Source organism: Amblyraja radiata, chromosome 3 (assembly GCF_010909765.2).
Source record: "Amblyraja radiata isolate CabotCenter1 chromosome 3, sAmbRad1.1.pri, whole genome shotgun sequence".
NCBI lineage: Eukaryota > Metazoa > Chordata > Chondrichthyes > Rajiformes > Rajidae > Amblyraja > Amblyraja radiata.
The window spans coordinates 112,218,996-112,245,459 of record NC_045958.1 but is presented as its reverse complement, the minus strand read 5'-3'; the positions used below and the strand labels follow the sequence as shown (position 1 = coordinate 112,245,459).

At 46.2% G+C, this 26,464-nt stretch overlaps 1 protein-coding gene across 1 annotated transcript in view; it reads right to left on the bottom strand.

The window, feature by feature from the left end:
- Positions 1-22,464: 22,464 nt before the first annotated feature.
- Positions 22,465-26,464, bottom strand: part of arsb (arylsulfatase B) — a 91,022-nt gene continuing 87,022 nt past the window's right edge. Inside the window, exon 8 of the mRNA XM_033018600.1 lies at positions 22,465-24,235. Within this exon, the coding sequence (XP_032874491.1) occupies positions 23,970-24,235 (266 nt within the window). The 3' untranslated portion in view covers positions 22,465-23,969. The remainder of the gene's footprint in view (positions 24,236-26,464) is intronic.

Below are 26,464 nucleotides of genomic sequence, written 5' to 3'. Positions count from 1 at the left end.
GCTTTTCTCCGGGCTGCAGCTTCGACCCGTCCTCGCGGCCTACCAGCGGGCCTGGAGCGTTGTTTCCTGTCGGGGACCGCCCAGAACCACGGCTTCGGCAGCGGCACAGCGCTGGAGCGCTATCGTGGAGCGGGCGATGCCTTGCCTGGGTCGCCGCGCTGGAGCTCCGGTGGGCTGGGACCGCCGGGAACAACATCGCGGAGCTACGGGTTTGAGGAGCGGCCAGCTGCGGGCGGCGGCGCCGAACTTTACACCGGGAGCCTGGGATCTCGCGACGAGATCGCCAGTTGTGGAGCTCCAACCGGCGCGGCCTTGTCGGCTTCGGAAGCCGCGGCCTCCAGTACGGAAGCGGCCGTTCCAGGGTTCCCAGGCCGCTGCGAGGATTCTCCCGACGCCGGAGCAACATCACCCGGCGAGAACGGCCAGGAACATCGGGCCTCCGTAGAGGCAACTGTGGAGGCCTCAATGGGCCCGACTATGGGTGAACTGGGGTTGGGGACTGGACTTTGTGCCTTCCCTCATGGTGGGAGCCATTGTGGGGGGATGTTCTTTATGTTTAATCTCTTATTAATGTTATGTCTGTATTCTTTCTTTATGTGCTGCACTGGCAAGAAGCATTTCACTACACCTAGGTGTATGTGACTAATAAATAACCTTTGAACCTTTGAACCTTTCCTCATATGTCAGTCCCACCATCCCTGGTGAACCTAGGCTGCACTCCCTCAATAGCAAGAATGTCCTTCCTCAAATTAGGCCCTTTCTGTACTAGGCATTGTCAGAGTGAGGCTAATCGCAAATTGGAGGAACAGCATCTCATATTCTGCTTGGGTAGCTGACAGCCAAGGGATATGAATGTTGATTTCTCTAACTTCAAGTAGCCCCTGCGCCCCCTCTCTCTCCATCCCTCCCCCACCCAAGTCGCGCCAGGTTCCAGTTGTCACGAGCAAACTGCTATCAATGGCCTGTTTCCTTTATCATCGTCAATTTTTTGCATATCTTTAATTCATTTGTTCTATATCTCTCTACATCACCATCTATATCTCTCGTTTCCCTTTATTTCCCTTTCCCTTGACTAATCTGCAGAAGGGTCTTGACCCGAAACGTCACCCATCCCTTCCCTCAAGAGACGCTGCCTGTCCCGATGAGTCACTCCAGCATTTTGTGTCTATCTTCTCTCATCTATTCTTATCTTGTTTTCACATCCATTCTGTAGATACTAGAGGCAATTTTACAGAGGCCAGTTAATCTGAAGAGCTGCACGTCTTTGTGATGTGGGTGGAAGCTTGAGAAACATAGAAACATAGAAAATAGGTGCAGGAGTAGGCCATTCGGCCCTTCGAGCCTGCACCGCCATTCAATATGATCATGGCTGATCATCCAACTCAGTATCCTGTACCTGCCTTCTCTCCATACCCCCTGATCCCTTTAGCCACAAGGGCCACATCTAACTCCCACTTAAATATAGCCAATGAACTGTCCTCAACTACCTTCTCTGGCAGAGAATTCCACAGATTCACCACTCTCTGTGTGAAAAATGTTTTCCACATCTCGGTCCTAAAAGATTTCCCCCTTATCCTTATACTGTGACCCCTTGTTCTGGACTTCCCCAACATCGGGAACAATCTTCCTGTATCTAGCCTGTCCAACCCCTTAAGAATTTTGTAAGTTTCTATAAGATCCTCCCTCAAACTTCAATCTCAGAGGATACCCACAAAATCGCCGGGAGGACGTGCAAACTCCACATAGACAACACCTGAGGTCTCTGGAGGCCTCTGAGAGAGCGGAGTCTCTGGCGCTGTGAGACATCAGGTCTACCAGCTGCGCTAACGTGCCGCCCTTTCTTGCTTGCTTATAATCCTTCTCATTTTGCGGTCTTTGTAAAAGCTGAAAGGCATTCATTGTTCCTGAAAAGCTGCATGAATTGTAGACCAGATTATTTTCAATCTTTGCCTCCTACTAAATTTTTTGGATGAGTTCCCAAAGTGATTCACCGCCATTTGTCATCTTCTCCATCAAACACTACGCCTGCTCCATCTTAGGCCAGATATTGCGAAAACCCTCAAACATACATATTCCTGTCTCTTTGATGATCTCATTGTCTGTCCTTGACTCTAGTGCCTCCCCTGTTATTACAGAGCCCATTATAGTATTTTAGTTTAGTTTCGAGATACGGCGCGGAAATAGGCCCGTTGGCCCACCGAGTCCGCGCCGCCACTAACACTATCCTACACACGCTAGGGACAATCTACAATTTCACCAAAGCCATTTCATCCACAAATCTGGACGTCTTTGGAGTGCAGGTGGAAACCAAAGCACCCAGAGAAAGCCCAGGGAACGTGCAAACTCCATACAGACAGCACCCATAGTCAGGATGGAACCCGGGTCTCTGGCGCTGTAAGGCAGCAACTCTACCGCTGCGCCCCCGTGCTGATCTATGTGTGTAGTGCACATGCCACTCCACGTGTGTAGTGGTCAAGCAGACAACTCTTTTTGATGGTGTCTCAACAAAACAAGATCGTGTTAAATGCCTACACTTAGTTAACTGATACTTAGTTTAAGGACACGGAGTGGGGGCCTAACATCGCCCCGCGCGACTTAATGGCCGCAGGACTTACCATCGTCCGCCGGGGGCTTTAACATCGGGAGCCCCAGTCGCCTCGACGTTGCAGTTGGACTGCTGGACCGCGGGAGAGGAACAAAGGGAAGAGATAAGACTTTGTGTGGGTCTTGGGTTTTTTTGTAATGTAAAAACTGTAGAAAATGTAATTTCGTTCAAACCAAGTTGTTTGAATGACAATAAAAGACATTCTATTCTATTCTATTCTATTCTATTATCAACCTTCCATTGCATCCAATGGATCTACCAGTTCTCATGTGGGGCCTTATATACATACTGCCCATTAATTCTAGTTCCCATTATTTACCTCCTGACCATTTTGTCCTACCACTATCATCACCACACCACCCTGGCCACATTCTCAGTTCACTCCTAACTTTGGGCCGCAGGTGCGGCACAGTGGAGCAGCGGTAGAGTTGCTGCCTTACAGCGCCAGAGACCCAGGTTTCGATCCTGACTACGGGTGCTGTCTGTATGGAGTTTGTACGTTCTCCCTGTGGCCGCATGAGTTTTCTCCGATGCTTCGGTAGAATTGTAAATTGTCCCTCGTGTGTAGGATAGTGCTAGTGTACGGGGTGATCGGTTGTCGCCGTGGACTCGGTGGGCAAACGGGCCTATTTCTGCGCTGGATCTCTAATGTCTAAAGTCTAAAGGTTCAGGAGACTGAGTGAACGTGACCACCAGGATCAGGAATAGCTCCTTCCCAAAAACTATCAAGCTCTTGAACACTACACAACACTAACCTATGAACTTTGAGTTGAGTTCAGTTTATTGTCACATGTACCAAGGTACAATGAAATACTTTTGTTGCGTGTTAACCAGTAAGTGAAAGACAATACATGATTACAATCGAGCTGTCCACAGTGTACAGATACATGATAAATGGAATAACTTGAATAACGTTCAGTGCAAGATAAAACCAGTCCGACCAAAGATAGTCTGAGGGTCTCCAATGAGGTAGATAGTAGTACACGACTGCTCTCTAGATGTGGTAGGATGGCTCCGTTATCTGATAACTGCTGGGCAGAAACTGTCCCTGAATCTGGAGGTGTGCGTTTTCACACTTCTTTACCTTTTGCCTGATGGGAGAGGAGAGAAGAGGGAGTGGCCAGGGTGCGACTCGACCTTGACTATGTTGCCGGCCCAGCCAGGGCAGCGTGAAGTGTAAATGGAGTCAATGGAAGGGAGGTTGGTTTGTGCGATGGTCTGGGCTGCGTCCACAATTCTCTGCAATTTTCTTACGGTCTTGGATGGAGCTGTTCCCAAACCGTGCTGTGATGCATCCCGATAAAAACAAACTATGGACTGTCTTTTTGTTGCAATAAGGATGTCAGGCTTTTATGTATTAGTATCGTGGGTACGCATTTGTTGAATTATTGTCTATTATATATTATCTATGAGTATTGTACTCACCGGCCTGTTACGATGCTGCAAGAATTTCATTATTTTGTTATTGTACATATGACAGCTAAACATTCTTTTTCTTTTATTTTTTTTTTTTTATATTTTATTTTATTAGAAGTAAGTACAGTCATATGGCACCAAAGTGCCTAATATATATTTTCATAATACATTTTATGTACAACTTCTTTTTTTTTTTTTTTTTACATTGAAAAAAGATTAGAATAAGAAAAAGAAGTTAGATAGTAAAGGATAGAAAGATGTGAAATATATAGTGTGTGAAAAAAGAAAACGAGTAAATGAAGAAAGTTGAGAGAGAAAATAGAGAAAATAAAATAAAATAAAAAAGAAAAGGAGATCATTATTTATAATCTTGACCAACCCTTGTCCAGTCCTGAAAGTTATTTTTTACAATTGTGTTGCACCATATGATTCCAAAAAAACGACGAATGGAGACCAACTCTTGAAGCTAAACATTCTTGACACTTGAAGTAACATGAAGTACCTTTGTCACTTATTCCATCCATCTCAATGGTCAGTGGTAAATGGTCAATTGTGCTTTATTATCTCATGTACAAACCTACGGTAAAATTCCTTTTTTGCATACAGTTCACTAAAGTACAAAGTCCCAGAGTAGCAAAGTGTACAGAAATAATCCACTGAGGCTGCATGCAGGAGTCGCCAGGTTTTGGCACCATTTCCAAAACACAGTCTGTGCTCTTGATCTTCTGGACTGGCACCCATTCAAACCCTATTCACTTTTATCCACCCATCATTTGCCAGACTTTGTCCCCTCCCCCACTCTCTTTTCCAGCTTTCTCCCCTCCCCCCCCCCCCCCCCCATCAGTCTGAAGAAAGACCCCCGACCTGAAATGTTGTCGATCCAGTCCATCCACAGATGCCCGACCTGTTCGATTCCTCCAGCACTTTGCATTTTGCGAAAGCAACAGTTATAGTCATAGAGTGATACAGCATGGAAACAGGCCCTTCGGCCCAACTTGCCCACACTGGCCAACATGTCCCATCTACACTAGTCCCACCTGCCTGCATTTGGCCCATATCATTCTAAACCTGTCCTATCCATGTACCTGTCCAAACGTTGCAATAGTACCTGCCTCAACTACCTCCTCCGGCAGCTGGTTCCATACACCCACCACCCTTTGTGTGAAAAAGTTTCCTATTAAATCCTTCTCCCCCCACAAACGTATGTCCTCTGGTCCTCGATTCCCCTACTCTGGGCAAGAGACTCTGTGCGTCAACCCGATCGATTCCTCTCATGATTTTGTCCACCTCTATAAGATCACCCCTCATCCTACTGCGCTCCAAGGAATAGAGTCCTAGCCTGCTCAACGTCTCCCTGTAGGTCAGTCAGTTATTCTGCTTCAGTGTATCGGCCTTTAATCTTCCAATACTTCTCCGAAACCGTTACGCGGAAATCATCTTGAACGCGGAGTTATAAATCTCATTAAGTTGTCACACTAATTTCGCATCATTGGTAATATCCACTTTTGGCCACAGTGCTGTAGTCTCTTGATTTCCATTCACTGAAACTCAGCCAAAACTAATCTATCACCCGAATAGCTGGAAAAGATTGAATGACTTCTGAGAAAGGTTTTAATAATTCTCCTCCCAAACAGCTTCTATCGATATTCCCTCTAGCTCCATCCCTACTCTCTGCTGACATCTCGTTGAGCAGGCATGTCCTCTTGCATAAATTAGATCATATTTCATCTGTAGTGTGTGGCAATACTGTTTCATGCACAAATGGGGATGTAATTAGTGCTGGCACTAAGGTTTATTTATTTTTCTGTCTTACTGTTTGAACAGCTATTAGAGATTAATTTTCTTCCATCGTTCTTCATGGGGATCGTGGATGCACGGCACAGGAGGAGGCCATTTGGCCCGTCATATTTGCACTAGTTTAGTTTAGTTTAGAGATACAGCGTGGAAACTTGCCCTTTGGCCCACAGAGTCTGCACCGACCAGCAATCCCCGCACACACTAGGGACATTTTTTAAACCATTTATACCAAGCCAATTAACCTGCAAACCTGAACATCTTTGGAGTGTGGGGGAAAAGCGTAGATCCCAGGGAAAACCCACGCAGGCCACGAGGAGAACGTACAAACTCCGTACAGACAGCACCCGTAGTCGTAGCAACTCTACCGCTATGCCACCGTGCCACCTTTAAACATAAAGGCAACCTTAATCCCATACCACACCTATAGACCATAACACTATAATCCTTAGGGTAGTTTTTATTTTAGTTTCGAGATAGTGCATGGAAATAGGCCCTTCAGCCCACCAAATCCATGCTGATCATCGATCACCCATTCACACCAGCTCCATGTCATACCACTTTCTCATCCACTCCCTAGTTCTCCTGTATCCTGTTAAAATTATTTTCCTTTTCAGGTGGAACTTTAGCTCCGGCCATTAGTTTCAGGTTTTGGTTTATTACTGTCATGAGTACCAAGGTGTATTGGATGGGGGAGGTCATATTCTTTTCCTCTAAGCGTTTTGTTCAACATGTTTCTACATCAGCCTGGTGTCGAGAAGCTTGACTCCCACACCAATCCAGTAAAGGGATCGATCCTGACCTCAGGTGCTGTCTGTGTGGAGTTTGCACGTTCTCCCTTTGACCACGCGGGTTTCCTCCAGGTGCTCCGGTTTCCTCCTGCGTCCCAAAGAGGTGAGGGTTTGTAGGTTATTTGTCCCAAGTGGGCAAACAGGTGGGATAACATAGAACTAGTGTGAACATGTGAGCGATGGTCGGCGTGGGCCTGGTGGGCCGAAGGGCCTGTTTCCACGCTGAATGTCTTAACTAAATCATCAATGCCTCCAGTGAGAGGTTGGGTGGTCCTTTATGTAGGTGGTCCTTTATAAGGGGAACCCCTTATTTCCACCAAGTCAAACCCCTCAGGTGAGTTGGTAGATTTGAAATAGCTTCTCAACACATTCAAAATGTTATGTTTAGTTTAGTTTATTTTAGTTTAGTTTAGTTTAGTTTAGTGATCTAGCATGGCAACAAGTCATTCGGCCCACCAAGTTAACGTCGACCATCGATCACCCGTTCTCACTGGTTCTATGTTAGCCCACTCATTTCTCACTCACTCCCTACACACTAGGGGCATTTTTTGTATTTGCAGAGGAATTAATCTCCAAACCCGCACGCCTTTGTGATGTTGGAGGAAACCGTTGCACCCACACAGTCACAGGGTGAACGTGCAAACTCCGCACAGACAGCACCCGACGTCAGGATTGTACCGTGGATTCTGACGTTGTGAAGCAGCAGCTCCCACCAGCTGCGCCACCGTGCCTGCCGCCCCCTGAGTTACGACTAATAACGAGTTTTCACTCTATATTCACTCCGCTTATCATCTCAACATTCACTGGAGCAAATGCGCAAGCTGAGTGAACATGTCAAGCAACACGTTACGTCCAAACACCTTGCCTGTACCCTGAACTACAAATTCATCCACATTATAACCCGCTGCATTCAGGGCTTGGGCCTACTTTTCATCAAAAGCAATCACATGCATTTCCACATTGCCTATTTCAACAGAAATTAAACCTTGCTCCAGTTTCTCTGTGTTTGCTCTGATGAAGTGTCTTATCTGGATTATCCATAAGCATTGCATGTGCTTCCCTAATAGGACACAGATTTTTGACTTCTGACACTTTCACATCTCACTTTCAAAGTCGATTTTCGCTGGCTGCTACCATGTCTGAATCATGTCAAGCCAAGCACTGCACTTTCTCTGGGAGATGGCTTCTGACTAGGTTTAAATACACACTCCACCATGTCACCGTTTTCTGGTCGCCCTGTTGCAGGAAGGAAGTGGAGGCTTTGGAAAGGGTGCAGATGATGTTTACCAGAAATAAGGAGTATTAGCTACAGGGAGAGGTTGGACAGGGGATTGCAGTGGGGCCCAATGGAAGTATATACAATTATGAGAGGCATAGAGAGGGTAGACAGTCAGAACCTTATACTCAGGACAGGAAAATCAAATATTACAGGGTACAGATTTAATGTGGGATGGGCAAAGTTTAACGGAGATGTGTTTTTTACAGAGGGTGGTGGGCCAAATGACACGGTTCTGCACGATTTGACTTCATGTAAGAATACTATAGAAGAAAAAAAAAACTTCAGCCAAAGTTGATGTGTGTCTTGCATATCGAGGCAGGATTATAATGGGGAAAAGAAAATGGCAGAAAAACGTAACAAATATTTTGTGCCTGCCTTCATGGACTAAAACCCAAATCACTTGCCCGGAAATTGTCATAGACAACAGACAATGGGTGCAGGAGGAGGCCATTCGGCCCTTCGAGCCAGTACCGCCATTCAATGGCTGATCATCCACAATCAGTAACCTGTTCCTGCCTTCTCCCCATATCACTTGACTCCGTTATCTTTAAGAGCTTTATCAAACTCTCTCTTGAAAGCCTCCAGAGAACTGGTCTCCACCGCCCTCTGTGGCAGCGAATTCCACAGACTCACAATTCTCTGTGTGAAAAAGTGTTTCCTCATCTCCGTTCTAAATGGCTTACTTTTATTCTTAAACTGTGGCCCCTGGTTCTGGACTCCCACAACATCGGGAACATGTTTACTGCCTCTAGCGTGTCCAGACCCTTATTAATAATCTTATGTTTCTGATTGGGTACAGATTGGGGATGATCAGCCATGATCATATTGAATGGTGGTGCTGGCTCGATTTTCCTTACAGTCAAGTAACATAAAAGTAAATAATAAATAAGTAAAACATATATTTTTTTAAAGCACAAACACAGAAGTCCACGACACAATACAACCCCACAGTGGCACCAAAGTTGAGGAAGGTACCATAGTCCAGCCAGCCTCCCCGCCGATCTTCCCAGATGTTCACCCGTGGTCGAGGCCCGGACCTCCCGATGCTCAGGCCCACACGCCGGGATGATGGAACACCGACGCCGTACCCCGATGCTGAACACCGACGGAGAACATCCTCAGCGGCCTGGACCTCCAGATCAGCCACCTCCCACCGGAGTCCGCGGCTCCCGAAGTCCACAGGACTCCGCGATGTTGGTCAGCGCCGCCCGCGTTGGGAGCTCCGCGAACCACCGCTCCGCGATGTCGGTGCAGCAGGCCCAGCACTCCAGGGCTCCAAATGGCAATCCCTGATAAGGCATCGCCCGCCCCACGATGTATCCAGCGCTGCGCCACCGCTGCTGGAGCTTTGGTCGGTCCCGGCAGGAAAGGCCGAGCCAATCCAGTAGGTAGGCCGCTGAGGAAGGGGCGGGGAGGTGGGGGCGAGGACGCGACTCGAATAATAGTCGCATCTTCTCCAGGAAGCGACTGAAGGACGGTATCCCCTATACCGTACCCTCTTCCCCCACATAAAGACATTTAAAAAAACACAGAAAATGCACTTCAACATAACAAAAAAAACAAAAAGATACCGGAATGAAGGCGGAGGCAGCTAGCACCAGCGCCACCGGATGTAATCCTCACAGGGACGGAAATCCTAGGGGGACGGATGGGACACGTCCCCCCATGCTTTGAGCGGTGGGGGACAATCCCCCCCCCCCATGTTTTGTAATCCGGACTTTATCAGACACTTTCTAAGGGCTGAATCGGCCCGTTCGCGGGGCCTTTCAACGCCCGGCGCGGCTTAAAATCAAACTGCTGCATCGAGGCGATCGGGGCTCCCGATGTTGAAGCCCCCGCCGGCCGATTCAAGCCCCACGATTCGGGGCGGACGAAGCTACTGATGCTGGAGTTCGGAGTCGGTCACCAACCAGGTCAGCTCCCCATGCTACCGTCCACAGGGCACGGCCGAAGCCTCACGTGTGTGTGCTTGTGCGCACATGGCCGCCAAGAAATTGTGTCTCCCGCATGTTTTGATAGCGACTTCCGTGCCTGTATACTCAACTCCTCTCGTTATGAAGGCTAACATGCCATTCGCTTTCTTCACTGCCTGCTGTACCTGCTGACTGATGAACAAGGGCCTCCAGAAAGTAGATAACAGAGCTTAAAATGACTTTAGACTTTAGAAATACAGCACCGAATCAGGCCCTTCTGCCGACCGAGTCCGTGCCGACCAGCGATCACCCCATACACTAGCACTATCCCACACACTATGAACAATTTACAAGTTTTACATAAGCAAATTAACCTACAAATCTGTACATCAATGAAGTGTGTGAGGAAACAGGACAGCCCGGAGAAAACCCACGCTGTCACGGTGGGAATGTACAAATTCTATGCAGGCAAACACCCGGGGTCAGGACCGAACCTGTGCCTCCGCTGCTGTAAGCAGCAACTCTACCTCTGCGCCACCGTGCCACAGTGCCATGCATAAGAAACTGAAGGAAATCAGCGTTTCTAAAATGAGTACGGTTGGAGAAATGAATAGCGTGGAAAGCTGGCAAGTTCCCAACACCACGTAACATATGTCCCAAAGTTTTGAAGTGGTGCCGATGGGGACGGCAGATGCACTGGGCTACGATCGACCAAAGATCCATAGGTCCCAGAATAGATCCCACTAATTAGAAGGCAGCAAGCATAAGTTCACTATTTAAGGGAGGAGAGAGAGGGCAAAGAGAAAACCGAGTAGTACTGAAAATGCAACATGGTCATTATTATTATGGCAGTGGCTATGGGACACTTTGAAATTAATAATGGCACAGGGAAGAGACAACATGGATATATTTTTTATGTGCTGTCTTGAAGTTGCAATTAGATAAGGAGGAACAAGTTGACGAAAAGTATTTTGAGTTTGGGACTCTTCCGTGAAGTAAAAAAAACAGACTGCCGGAGGAACTCAGCAGGTAAAATGGTGGCATGGTGGCGCAGCGGTAGAGTTGCTACCTTACAGCGCCAGGGACCCGGGCTCGATCCTGACTACCGGTGCTGTCTGTATGGAGTTTGTGCATTCTCCCTGAGACCGAATGGGTTTTCCCCAGATGCTCCAGTCTCCTCTCACACTCCAAAGATACACATGTTTGTAGTTCAATTGGCTTCAGTTAAAAATTGTAAATTCCCCCTGGTGTGTCGGATAGTGCTGATCAGTGATTGCTGGTCGGGCTGAGGGGCCTGTTTCTATGCTGTATCGCTAAAGCTGAAACAACATCTGTGGAGGGAACTGGACAGATGATGTTTCAGGTCTGGACCCTTCTTCAGACTTGTGGAGTCGTGGGAAGATAGCTGGCAGAAAGAGGTTTCAAAGGTCTTTTATTGTCACATGTACCAATTAAGGTACAGTGATATGCAACTTACCATACAGCCATATTAAAAAAGCAACAAGACACACAACTACATAAAAGTTCACATAAACATCCACCACAGCGGATTCCCCCACATTCCTCACTGTGATGGAAGGCAATAAAGCCTAATCTTCTTCCCTCATTTTTCTCCCGTGGTCGGGGCAGTCGAACCATTCGTCGGGGCGATCGAAGCTCCCGCAGCCAGCGGTCGAAGTCCCCGCGTCAGGACGATCGAAGCTCCCACGTCGGGCGATCAAAGCTCCTGCAGCTTGGAGTTCCCAAAGTCCGCCTAGACCAGAGATGACCAGAGGCCGCGAGCTCCATGATGTTAAAGTCCGGAGGCTCCCGCGGTTGTGCTCCGAGGTCGATCCATGGCAAAGGGATCGCAGGCTCCGCGATGTTAAAGTCCGCAGGCCTCCGCGGTGGAACTCCCGAAGTCGGTGCCCAGCAAAGGCCCGCAAACTCCTCGACGTTAGGCCGCAGTGCGGACGGAGATAGGATACGAGAAAAAAATCCCATCTCCGTCGAGGTAAGAGATTTAAAAAAGTTTCCCCCAACCACCTCCCCCCACCACCCACATAAAACAAGCTAAGGAACACACAAAAAATACATTTAATACATACTAAAAAACAACACAAAAGAAAGGGACAGACAGACTGTTGGCAAGGCAGCCATTGCTGGCGCCACCCTGGTGAGGGGAAAGGGTAAGGTAACTTCAACGTTTCTTTTCTCACCACCCAGCAATCAGTCTGAAGAAGGGTCCCGACCCGAAACGTCACTTGTCCATGTTCTCCAGTGGTGCTGCCTGACCTGCTGAGTTACTCCAGCATTTTGTGTCTTTTCTTGGTAAAGCAAAATCTGCCGTTCCTTGTTTCCACCGGTAACCTATAGGTGGATCCAGGTAAGGAGTGGTTGATTGGAAGATGTGTCAGGTGTGAGAGAAACGGAGAGATTCACCTCTACCCCATTGCGGACATTGGACTTTGCCAATGCAACTGATGTACTGAGAACTATATTCTGCAACTCTGTATTTTCCTTTGCTCTTGTACTTGAGTTTGACTGGAATGTATGTACATTATTATCTGATCTGATTGGATAGCATTTTGCATGGTTCCACTCGTGGGGGAGTCTAGGACCAGAGGCTACAGCCTTACAATAAAAAGGACGTACCTTTAGCAAAACAAAGCTTTTCACTGTACCTCGTTACATGTGACAATAATAAACTTAAAATTTGAGATGGAAACTAAGGCTCGAGGCGATAAGTGGTGATGACAAACGGGTGGAAATGGAGTATTCTTAAAGTGGGGATTGAAACGTGATATCAGAGGGAGGGATGAATGAAAAATGGGATCTGGGAGTATGGAAGGATGGGTGATGAACAGATGGTTGATGTTTTGGGACAAACCTCTGCATCAGGATAGGCCAGTCTTTGGACTTCCCCACCTATGGGAGCTTAATCGCTGAATACTTTAAAGACAATATCTAAAAATTTAATTTATCTCCAAAGGGGTATGAGTTGGAAAGGCAAAGTGTCATGAATCTAACACGTCAGTCATGATCTTATGGAGAGACACAAAGTGCTGGGGTAACTCAGCGGGTCAAGCAGCATCACTGGAGTAAAAGGATGGGCTATGTTTCGGGTTGGAACCCTTCATCAGACCCTCCTTCAGTCTGAAAAAGGGTCCCGACCCGAAACGTCGCCCATTGAGTCTAAAAAAGGGTCCCGGCCAGAAACGTCGCCCATTGAGTCTGAAGAAGGGTCCCGACCCGAAACGTCACTCATCCTTTTACTCTTGAGATACTGCCTGACCCGCAGAGTTATGCCCCTGTCCCACTTAGGAAACCTGAACGGAAACCTCTGGAGACTTTGCGCCCTACCCAAGGTTTCCGTGCGGTTCCCGGCGGTTTTTGTCAGTCTCCCTACCTGCTTCCACTACCTGCAACCTCCGGCAACCACCTGCAACCTCCGGGAACCGCACGGAAACCTTGGGTGCAGTTCTTCCTTAAACAGATACACAGAGGGATCTTGGTTTCAAATCCATAGGGCCTTGAAGATAGTAACACGAGGAGATAGAGTGGTAAAGCAACATGTTTGTCTTCATTGATTGGGGCATTGAGTACAAGAGTCGGGTTGCGGCTCCATGCTGCTTTGGATAGGCCGTATATGGAGCATTCGGTGTAGTTCTGGTCAATCCCATGATAGGAAAGATGTGGAGGCTTTGGAGATTGTGCAGAAGATGTCTGCGAGTATTCTCCCTGAATTACCTATAAGGAGAGATCGGGCAAACTTGAATTGTTTTCTCTGTAGCCAGAGAGTTGTGAATTTGTGGAATTCTCTGCCTCAGAAGGCAGTGGACGCCGATTCACTGGATGCATTCAAATGTTAGAGCTCTAAGGGCTAGCGGAATCATGGGACATGGGAAGAAGGCAGGAATGGGATACTGATTGTGGATGATCAGCCATGGTCACATTGAATGGCAGTGCTGGCTCAAAGGGCCGAATGGCCTACTCCTGCATCTATTTTCTATGTATCTATGCAGCATCAGATGTTGAAGAAAGACCTGATAGAAGATTATAAATTGATGAGAGGCATAGATAATGTAGACAGTCAGAATCTTTTATTAGGGTGGAAATGACAAAGACTAGAGGGCATTTATGGTGAGAGGGGCAAACGTTAGTGCCCGGGTTCGATCCTGACTACAGGCGCTGTGTCTACGAAGTTTTCACATTCTCCCTGCGGGTTTTCTCCGGGTGCTCCGGTTTTCTCCCACATTCCAAAGACGTGCATGTTTGTAGATGGATTGGCTTCTGTTTGTCCCTAATTGTCCGTAATGTGTAGGATTGAAGGAGTTTGAATGGGTGATTGATGGTCAGTGGGGACTCGGTGCGCAGAAGGGCCTGTTTCCATGCTGCAACTCTAACTTCTTCCTCTTGCGTATGGCGTGCACAGCCTAAAGTTGTAGGACAACTTGTTCTATTTGATCTTGTTTGTGCACGTCGGGTTGATTGCATTAGTCGAAATAGGGTGGACCACGTGAAGTTGGCAATCTCCCACCCCTTAACTCTAACTGAACTAGACTAATAGATGCAGGAAGAAGACCAGGGATGCTACAAAGGGCAGGTCATGTAATGTCATGGTTGAAGAGGCTTTTCAGTTAAAATGTCGTTGCTAACAGCATGAGATGTTAAGCAAAAGTCTGCAGTAAGGTCCAGACTCGAAACGTCACCTATCCTTGTTCTCGAGTTGCTGTCTGACCCACTGAGTTACTCCAGCACTTTGCGTCCTTTTAAGCTGGCTTAAAAAAGTAGTCAGATATTTGGGAAAATGCTCGGGCACAATTAGAAATACAGATTAATCAAGGGGCCACCTGCAAGGTCACTGGTAGCACAGATAAGACGTTTCTTTCATGACCAGCTTGGTGTGTGATTTAATACATAATTGTATTTTGACTGAGAACAGCAGTTAGTTTCTAAAAAAAATAGTTAATTTTTGTTTCCAGCTGATCGCCCCGACGTGGAGGGCCCAAACGCCGCCGGCTACGGGAGTCAAGATCGTCCCTTCAACAGAGGGCTCGAGACACTCGACCGAGGGAGAGCAAACAAGGGAAGAGATTGAATTTTTTTTCGCCTTCCATTACAGTGAGGAATGTGGAGGAGTCACTGTGGTGGATGTTTATGTTAAAATGTGTTTTGTGCGTTCTGTTGCTTTTTATTTGTATGACTGACTTGCCGAATGAAATTCCTCGTATGTTGCAAAACATACTTGGCTAATAAAGTATTATTGTGAATGTGATTGTGATTGATTGATAGATAAGGGCAGAATGACAAGCTTATTGAATATATAAGTGCGCATGCTTTGAGCAAGCTCAGGGCGACACAGTGGTGCAGCGGTAGAGTTGCTGCCTTACTGCACCAGAGACCCAGGTTCGATCTTGACTATGCACCGTATGTATTCACCAGAATATGTATTGTTCCATTTGTTCGCGGTGAATGACAACATTATGCAACATGATAGTGTGTTACCCCCCACCCCTAAGTAAACGTACAAGAAGGTGTAACGACGTCTGTTCAATTCAGCTCCCCAGTCTAATCGGTGCAACTGCAACAATAAAGTGAATTAGAAATACTCTTCGGAAAATCTTGTCATCATCAGGGCGGCAAGGTGGCCCAGCGATAGAGTTGCTGTCTTACAGCGCCAGAGACCCGGGTTTTATCTTGACCACGGGTGCTATCTATTTTGAGTTTGTACGTTCTCCCAGTGACATGCATGGGTTTTCTCCGGGTGCTCCGGTTTCCTCCCACACTCCAACGACGTGCAGGTTTGTAGGTTAATTGGCTTCTGTAAATTGCAAAATTGTCCCTGGTCTGTGGATAGTTCTAATGTACAACCGATCGCTGGCCGGGGCAGACGCGGTCGTCCAAGGGCCTGTTCCACTCTGTATCACTGCAGGTTTGTAGGCTAATTGGCTTGGTAAAAATGGTCAATTGTCCGAGTGTGTGTAGGATAGTGTTAGTCAGTGGCGGACTGGCCAGGGTGTCAGCTTGCCCGATGGCAAGTGGGCCCCTGATGAAGTGGGGCCCCCTATATCAAGTGGGCCCCTGATGAAGTGGGCCCCCTTTGTCTCCTGGCAACCAATATTTTTAGACCCAGTCCGCCACTGGTGTTAGTGTGTGGGGATCACTGGTCATCGTGGGCTGAAGGGCCTGTTTAGACACTGTATCTCTAAACTAAGCTAAACTAAAACTAAGCACGGTTAAAACATATTTCATTTTACTAGGACTGTTCCTATTGAACGGCAGGAAATGAAAATGAAGAGTCAAGAGGCTTGTATATGTGGCATCTCAAATGTGACGTGATAGCTTGGGTTTAGAAAGCCTCAACGAGAGCTGTCTGCACAGTTCTGGAGATCTGAGAAGAGGTTTCTTCTATTTTCTGAAGTCATGTGTTGTTGAGCACTATTTGAGGTCTCTGGCAACTGCATAAATGATCTCATCAAACCTGCCTTGCAGCCAATCGCACAGAAGAACACCCTGACAAAGTAAAAACCACGTTTTCCACATTAACATTATACAGTATAAAACTACAGCTGGAACAAACACAAGATTGAGGTCGACGATGAAAAATGAAAACTAATATATTTTGCGATCTGTTGTACTTTGCTGTTGAGAGTTCCAAACTATACAAACTTGCCAAGTCGTAACGGGTTTTATACTCAACTCAATTGCACTCCCATGCAAAACACATGGTGTTATATGACCAAAAAAATATATAGACGGCTTCATTTCCCAAAACTTCACAGACATTGAAGATTTAGCTGCCAAGTAGAATCTCTGACGATTTCTTCATTTTAACCTTTAATTGCACGCTGATCTCCTTAAAGTTGTTGCTAGTTTTGAGGAAAATAAATGAGCGTAAGACATCCTTTACAGTTTGCAAGATCAAGCATCCAGGTTTACTATCGGGATAAAACAATGTTCATAGGTTCTAGGAGCAGAATGAGGCCATTTGGCCCATCAAGTCTACTCCGTCATTCAATCATGGCTGACCTATCTTTCCCTCTTAATCCCATTCTCCTGCCTTCTCCCCATAACCCCTGACACCTTTTACTAATCAAGAATCTATCAAGCTCCACTGACTATCCACTATCCATTGACTTGGCCTCCACAGCCTTCTAGGGCAATGAATTCCACAGAATTCTGACAAAATAAATTCCTCATCATCTTCTTTCTAAAGGTACATCCTTTTATCTGAGGCTATGGCCTCTGGTCCTAGACTCCCCCCACTAGTGGAAACATCCTCTCCACACCCACTCTGTCCCGGCCTGACAGTTTCTTCATTTAATTGCACGCTATAATATCCTTAAAGTTGTTGCTAGTTCAACAAAAGCGAACTTTTTGTTATTACAATGACAAAACCATCGATACGTAAGCAGAAGACATCCTTTACACGTTGCAAGATCAACCATCCAGGTTTACTATCTGGATGAAACAAGGTGGAGAGCTTCAACTGGATGGCTCGGTTGAGAATGCTGGCCAAGCAAGGGCTTAGAAACAAATCTCCATCCAACTGGACACAAAGTGCTGGAGTAACTCAGCAGGTCAGGTAGCATCTCTGGAGAACATGGATAGGTGACGTTTCGGGTCGGGACCTTTCATGAGACCCCAGGCGTAAGATCAGCGGGGCAGTACTTGAGGCTTTCCACCCTACCCCCCTCATCCCCTTGACTGTGGTGTAAATCCTGGTGGGGCCTGCTATAAAATGGCCCCATGTGTAGGAAGGAACTGCAGATGCTGGTTTACACTGAAGATAGACACAAAATGCTGGAGTAATTTAGTGGGACAGGCCGCATCTCAGAACAAAAGGAGAAGGCATTTGCTCTTCGCCCCTCCCCCACCCTAGTCGTCCTACAAGTTTCACTGTCGCCCTGCTTAGTTTCACTGCTTGTATCCTCTCGTTACCACCTTCTCCACAGCCAACAATGGACCGTTGTGGGCTCCACCTCTTCTTGATCCTCGTTGTTGGCTTTGATTTGTCCTTCTTCATACCTTTCATTCATTTGTTCTTTGTACCTTTTCATATTTCTTGTTTCCCTCTCCCCTGAGTCTGTCTGAAGAAGGGTCTCGACCCGAAACGTCACGTATTTCTTTTCTCCAGAGATGCTGCCTGACCCGCTGAGTTACTCCAGCATTGTGTGCATAGTGAACCCAGTCAGGCTAAAACAGAAACATAGAAATAGCATGGCTATAAAGGGACCACCCCTTTATCCTCTCAACTCCATAACTCTCCTAAATGTTAGGTATTATTACTCGAAGAGCAGTCAGTGAAAGGGTGTGAGCCAATGTACAATCTTACACATCGTTTATTAGAGAACAATTTTCCTTTGAGAGATAGTTCTCATCACCTGCACTCTAATACATTGGTCTTACCCAAAGTCTTGGCCAATACAGCAGTAACATGCAATGCTGCCAATAGTTCTGGGAGGTGCTGCAACACAACCAATTTCTAACATTATTGTTCAAACTTGCCAAAAAAAAAAGCAGGACTGGAGCCAGGCTTGGTCAGCTTGGAAAACAAGACCAGAATAAGGCTTTAGCAAATTTAGATTCCTTTCCCAAGGATCATATGTGGGTAATTTTGGTCTTCATTTCATAATACATATGGCATGCTTGGCTTCATTGGTGAGGCCATTGAGTTCAGGAGACAGGAAGTCATGACGCAGCTTTATAGGACTTTGGTTAGGCTGCATTTGTAGCATTGTGTGCAGTTCTGGCTGCCCCATTACGGGAAGGATGTGGAGGCTTTGCAGAGGAGTTACACCAGAATGATAAGCAAAAAATGCTGCAGTGGGACAAGCAGCATCTCTGGTTAGAAGGAATGGGTGACGTTTCGGGTTGAGACCCTTCTTCAAGCTGAGTTTCAGGCTCAGCTTGAAGAAGGGTCTTGACCCGAAATGTCATCCATTCCTTCTATACAGAGATGGTGCCTGTCCCGCTGAGTTACTCCAGCATTTTGTGTCTATGTTCGGTGTAAACCAGCATGTGCCGTTCATTCCTATAGTTTACGAAAATGATGCCTGAATTGGCTACAAGAAGAAACTTGGATTGCTTTATCTGGAATGCCAGAGCTTCAGGGAAGTATATAAAATTATGAGGCATAGATAGGGTAGACAATCAGAACCTTTTTTCCAGGATATAAATGTCCAACACTAGAGCATAGCTATAAGGTATGAGGGGGGGGGGGAAGTTTAATAGTGATATGCGAGGAAAATGTTTTTACTAATAGAGTGGTTGGGGCCTGGAACACAATGCAATAGCGATATTTACGAGACTTTATGATGAGCACATGGATATGTAAAGAATGGAGAGATATTTATTATGTGCAGGAAGATAAGAGTCTTGGCATCATGTTCTACACGTACATTGTGGGCCAAAGGACCTGTTGCAGTCCTGTACTGTTCCATGTTCTAAAACAGACATTTATTGCTTTTTGTGCAACATACTTGGTTGATTCATGTACCAATATTCCTTTCATGTGTCAATAACCAGTTGTGCTTGGATTTTTGTTTCATTCAACATCACCCAGTTGGCCCTGTACGTCTGAATGCATCTTGTTCACAGAGAACAATTAACCTCCTGCGCCCATATTTTGTTTCTCTGCAAGCCTTCAGTCTTTTCAAATACTGCCATTATCTCAAGATCTGTAATTTCTTTAATCTAGGAGCTTGGCGTCCAAGAATTGTTTCTATGTTCTTAAGATCTTTTTCTAGCTCTGAACTTTTCACCTACGTGTAGCCTGTACTCTTAGAGCTTTGAAGCTAGCCATTCTCATTTTGGACTATTGTAATTTTCTTAATGAGTTCAAGCGGTCTTCATTTGAATGGAGGACGTTTCTGCTCACGAGTTGTGAGCTGCTTTATTCCCTACTTTATGAAGTGAACGATGCCTTTTCGAAATCCTCCACTTGCTCATCATGGTTTGTGTTTTTCAGTTTGGAAAGACACTCAGCTATTGCTTTTCACCCTGGAAGAAACAAGCATTAAATCTCACCATAGGGCTCCCTTTCCAACTCAGTTGTTGCCTAATGCAACATTGGTACATTTTCCTTCATCAGTCAAGGGGGGGGGGGATCATGACAGAAACCTCCTTGAGGCGATCCCCAGAAACGACGACACGATACACTCTGTGATGCGTCGGGTGACCAATTCTGTCAACATGTTGGACGTCGACAGAAGCCAATAGCGAGCTATGCGTCGTCTGACACACTAGCGAACGATCAGTCAGGGTACTGAGTTTAAAAGTTGGGATGCAATGTTACAGTGGTACAAGACTTTGGTGAGGCCACAATTGGAGCACTATGTTCAGTTTTGGTCATATTGCTATAAGAAGGATGCACTGTAATTAAGCTGGAAAGAGTGCAGAGAAGATTTACGAGGATGTTGCCAAGACATGAGGGTGAGGGGGAGGTTGGGCATGCTACGACTTTGTTCATTAGAGTGCAGGAGGCTCAGGGGTGATCTTGCAGGGGTACATAAAATCATGAGGGTAATAGATAGGGTGGATTCAAATTATTTTACCCAGGGTAGAGGAATCAAAATTAAGAGGACATATATTTAAGGTGAGAGGGGCAAGATTTATGACGAACCTGAGTGTCTACTTTTTCATTCAAAAGATAGTAGGTATATGAAGCGAGCTGCTAAAGGTAGTCGTTGAGGCAGATACTATAACAGCATTTAAAAGATATTTGGACAAGTACATGGATAAGAAAGGTTTAGAGGGATATGGGAAAGCACAGGCAAAAGGGACTAGTTTAGATGGAGTATCTTGGTCTGCACAGACGTGTTGAGCGGAAGTGCCCATTACCGTGCTATGACCTTAAGTATCATGCAAGTCACCGGCATGGTGAACAGCTGACTTTTCATTCGGTTGTGGGTACATGCTTGGTTGCCACTGTCCAAAAGGAGGTCAGTCTCACAAATGACAACGTGCCTCGAGGCTGACATGATGTGTGGTGAAAAATATACGATGGGTGGCACAGTGGCGTAGTGGTAGAGCTACTGTCTTACAGCATCAGAGACCCAGGTTTGATTCTGACTACCGATGTGTGCATTCTCCCTGTGACTGCGTGGGCAGTATGCGGGTGACCCGGTAGGCCGAAAGGCCAGTTTCCATGCTGCATCTCTAAACCAAACTAAAACTAATCGAGTGACCAGCTAGAGCTTTTCCAAGCAAATAAAATATCATTATACCCTGCTCTGTTGGGATCTAGAGCAAGTTTTACAGTTGTGAGAAAAACTGTGAGATTCTTGAGTTGTTGAGACAGTCAGGCAGTTGCATTAGACAACTCCATTGTTCACTGAATCCACGAGCTGGCAGTATTTCTTCTCACAATGAGAGTCAGCTGTTTGAATGCAGCGCAAACAACCACTCTCACAGCTGAATGCTCAACTGTATCCTGCCGTATCCCCCTTCCCTTAGAATTCAGCTGTGCTACGACTCAAAGGCAGCGATAACATTATTAACTGGTATTCTTCCACTGGCATTTAGGACAGTTTAACAACAGGCACAACCAGAGAGTACTTAAGCACTGCGGAGTCCCCAGTGAGGGCAATTTGAAACAGCACAAAATCAATATTGAAAATTTTATTATGCTGCAAACACTGACATCAGGCAAAATCAAGGAAGGTAGAAACAGTTAACATTTCAGATTTCATGCACAAAAGGACACAAAGTGCAGGAGTAACTCCTGCACGTCAGGCTTCAACTCTGGGAAGGTACACAAAATTGCTGGGGAAACTCAGCGGGTGCAGCAGCATCTATGGAGCGAAGGAAATAGGCGACGTTTCGGGCCGAAACCCTTCTTCAGACTGATGGGGGGTGGGGGGGGGGGGGGGGGGGGGGGGGGGAGAAGGAATGAAAAGGGGAGGAGGAGGAGGAGCCCGAGGGCGGGCGGATGGGAGGGTGGGAGGAGACAGCTAGAGGGTTAAGGAAGGGGAGGAGACAGCAAGGGCTAGCAAACTTGGGAGAATTCAATGTTAATGCCATCCGGACGCAAGGTCCCCAGACGGAATATGAGGTGCTGTTCCTCCAATTTCCGCTGTTGCTCACTCTGGCAACTCTGGGAAAACTGGATTGGTGATGTTTTGGGACAGGACCCTACTCCAGACTCGGTTTGAAGAAGGGTCATGCCCCGAAATGTCACCTTTCCATGTTTTCCAGAGATGCTGCCTGACCTCAATTATTCTAGCACTTTGTTTCCTTTTGTGTATTAACCAGTATTTGCAGTTCCTTGTTTCTACCTCAGATTTCATCTAACCTTTCTGAGAAGTCAGCAACCCAATGCATTGACTCAGTCTCTCCCCCCAGATGCTGCCTGACCTGCTGAATATGCAATATTTCCAAATCAAAAACAACAGCAGAGTGGCAGCACGGTGGCAGAGCGGTAGAGTTGCTGCCCTACAGCGCCAGAGACCCGGGTTCAATCCTGACTACGGATGCTGGTTGTAAGGAGTTTGTACTTTCTCCCTGTGACTGCGCGGGTTTTCTCCGGGTGCTCCGGTTTTCTCCCACACTCCAACGACGTACAGATTTGTAGGTTAATTGGCTTCAGTAAATTGTAAAATTGTCCCTGTAGATAGTTCTAGTGAACGGGGTGATCGCTGGTCGGCACGGGCTCGTGGATCAAAGGGCCTGTTCCACTCCGTATCTCTAAAACTAAAGTAAACTAAAGCAGATGCTAGAAATCTGAAATAAAAACAAAGTGCTCAGAATACTCCACGGGTCAGGCAGCTTCCGTGGAGAGAAAAACAGAGTTGACGTCAGGTCACAATTGATGAAGGGTGATTGACCTGAAATGTTAACTCTGTTTCTCTCTCCACAGATGCTGCCAGATGCTCAGTATTTGTGGCATTTTGCTGTTATATCTACAATGTTAGACCCAACTCTGACCATAAAAACTGCTATCATACCATTGCATCAAATGTTAATTCTAAACAATATATATATATACAAAGATACACATATTTGGTGTTTCAGATGTGTAGAAAGGAACTGCTGATGCTGGCTTATACCAAAGAATGACACAAAGTGCTAGAGTATGGGTCAGACAGCATCTCTGGAGAAAAAGGATGGGTGACGTTTCGGGTCAGATCCCATCTACAGTCTATTTCACAGTCTGAAGCAAGGCTCCGACCCGAAACGTCATTCATCCTTTTTCTCCAAAGATGCTGCCTGTCCTGCTGAGTTACTCCAGCACTTTGTGTCTATCTTTGGAGCTACAGGGCTGGGTTGAGACAAGTATCAAAAGTCACTCTCAGATCAGGATATAAAAATCTAGCATTTCTGTACAAATACCACTATCTATTATTGTGTGGCACATGAGAATGATTAATTATACATTATATCCTTTATGCCATTGATTTGGACAGGGTGCAGAGAAAATTCATCAGGATATTACCAGGACTCGAGGGCTAGAAATATGAGATGCTGGATGGGCTGGGACGATTTTCCATGGAGTGCAGGCGGTTGAGGGGTGACCTTGCAGAGGTATCGAAAATCATGAAGGGCATGGATATAGTGAATGGTCACAGTCCTTTTCCCTCGTAGAGATAACCAGAACTGGAAGGCATAGAACTTAAGGTAAGAAGGAAAAGATTTAAAAGAGAGCTGTGGGGCAATTTTTTCATGCAGAGTGGCATATAGATGGAATAAGCTGCCAGAGGAAGTTGTAGAGGTGGGCACAGAGACAACGTTTAAAAGACATTTACGTAGGTATATGGATAGGAGAGATTGAGAGGGATATGGGCCAAACGTGAGCAAATGAAACTAACTCAGTTATAACGATAGACACAAAATGCTGGAGTAACCCAGCGGGTGAGACAGCGTCTCTGGAGAAAATGGATAGGTGACGTTTCGGGTCGGGACACTTCTTCAGACTGCTCGGTTAAAAACCTTGATGGCACCCTCATCGGTTGATGGGATATGGAACGAGCTGCCTAAGGAGGTAGTTGAGGCAGATACTATAAAAGCATTTAAAAGAAACTTGCACAGGTCCATGGATAGGAAAGGTTAAGAGAAATATGGGCCAAATGCGGGACTAGCTTAGCTGGGGCATCTGGGTCAGTATGGACGAATTGGGCCGAAGGTCTGTTTCTGCGCTGGATGACTCTGCGGCAAGTTGGGCCATGCTGCGCGAATGCGTGACTTGGTTTCTAAGCCCATGGTCCCCACGCTCCAACTTTGCCAGGATCACACTTTGGGTCATCGTCTGGGTAAACAATTGGCACTGCACCATCCTGATAGTACTGAAGTCTAGACAGCAGCTTCTCAACAATGACAGGGTAACGGTCAGAAAGATCAACTATCTCATCCGGATCATTTGCAATATTAAAAAGCCAAAGGTTCTTCTTTGGCGAGTCTGGTGGCGCTGGCTGCGATTGTTTTGATGACGACGGAGGTGGGAACCAGTAACTGCAGCCTGTTGGAAATAGAGCATTTCCTATTAGATTTGTCAAGACTTTTATATATTCCACCACAATTCACCAATAATCATTGTCGGTGAGAAGACAATTCAAAGCATCGATGATATGCGTTATGCAAACAAGGGCAGCAGATAAAAGAAAACCTGTTACCCAGATGTTAAGGACCGCGTAAACTAATTTGTTGCAATGTGTACTGGACCCAGAATTTCCACTAATCAAATGCAGATTTTTGTCTCAACTCTGAAAGCCTCAAGATAAAATGCATTGACTTATAAACTGGTCATGGTCTCAAGGGCCTAAGGATTATATTAAATACTGTAAATAACAATAATAATACTGAGTATAAATGAACTGATGCTAGTGGGCAGCACAGTGGCGCAGCGGTGGAGTTGCTGCCTTATAGCACCAGAGACCCGGGTTTGATCCTGACCAAGGGTGATGTCTGTACATTCACCATGACCTTGTGGGGTTTCTCTGGGTGTAGGTTAAATGACTTCTGTAAATTGTCCCTAGTATGCAGGATAGAGCTAGTGTACAGGTGATCGTCGGTTGACTGAACTCCGTAGACTGAAGGGTCTGTTTCTATGCCGTATCTCTAAACCAAATTTGAACCAGAGCACATATTTAAAGGGGGAAGATGCAGATACATGCATATGTAGCACTCACTTTAGGACAAAGAACAGTACAGCACAAGAACAGGCCCTTCCACCCACAATGTCCAGGTCGAACACAATGCCCAGTACGTACTAATATCCTCTACCCCCACGTGATCCATATGCCTCCATTTCCTGCATATCCATGTGCCTATCCAAAACATTTGTATTGCCCTGTCGTATCTGCTTCCACCACCAACTCCGGCAGCACACTACAGGCACCCATACCCTTTGTAAATAAAAATTGCCCCACACATCTCCTTTAGACCTTTCCTGTCTCACCTGAAAGCTATACCCTCTAGTCTTTGACATTTCCATCCTGGGAAAACGGTTCTGCAAATCTATGCCTCTTATAATTTTATATACTTTTAGCAGGTTTCCCCTCAGCCTCCGATGTTCCAGAGAAAGCAATCTAAGTTTGTTCAACCTCGCCGTATAAATAATACCCTCTAATCCATGCGGCACTTTAACAGGGCATCTCAATGCCTCCATATTAAGCAAAGCACAGTTGGGATACACCTACCCTAAAGCAAAAGTACTACATGCCATTCATTTAAACAGTAGTAGCTATCCAGAGATTTATTCTAATAATAATAATAATAAATTTTATTTATTGGCGCCTTTCAAGAGTCTCATGGACACCTTACAAAAATTTAGCAGGTAGAGGAAAAACATGTAAGGGGAATGAAATAAATAGTAGAGACATGACTAGTACACAAAGTAAAGACAGAATTCAATTCAAAACACAATATGAGGCAATTAATGCACAGATGAAAAGGGAGGGGGACGTGGGGCTAAGGATAGGCAGAGGTGAAGAGATGGGTCTTGAGGCGGGACTGGAAGATGGTGAGGGACACGGAATTGCGGATCAGTTGGGGGAGGGAGTTCCAGAGCCTGGGAGCTGCCCTGGAGAAGGCTCTGTCCCCAAAACTGCGGAGGTTGGACTTGTGGATGGAGAGGATATGTTTATTGTTTGTTAACTTCCTTAAAGGGTATATTTAAAAACTAATTGCCCATTTTTCTGCTAGATGATTTTTGAAGAGAAAATAGATTGTAGCTAGTTTCTTTAACTATAGAGTTTCACTGTTCTCTAACCATATTGATCTCCCAGTTGGATTGCAACCTTGTCGTGGTCGGGGAGCTTGTGTGTGTCTCAGTGACCTCTAGAGCTATGCCAGCGGGAGATTCGTCTCCTGTTAGGGTCTCCCATGCTGCACAGGTCAAAGGGTAGAGGCGAGACGAAGAGCGATCCACTGGTCCTCCAGGTTGGAGGTTGAGCGCAGGGCGAACAACCCTGTCTCGTAAAACAAATATGTTACGGAAACAGTAACTGAAGGAATCAACACTACTGAGTGGAGGACCTTCGTTGCTGCCCTACATGCCAGGAGGCATAATATGCAGTAAGTAAGTAGTAACCATAATGAGTCATAGAGTGTGGAAACAGGACTTTCGTCCCAACTTCCCACATTGACCAGCATACCCCATCTACATTAGTCCTACCTTAATAGGCCTGACTTCTGGGAGAACTGGGGTTGGGGACTGGACTTTTGTGCCTTCCCCCACAGTGGTAAC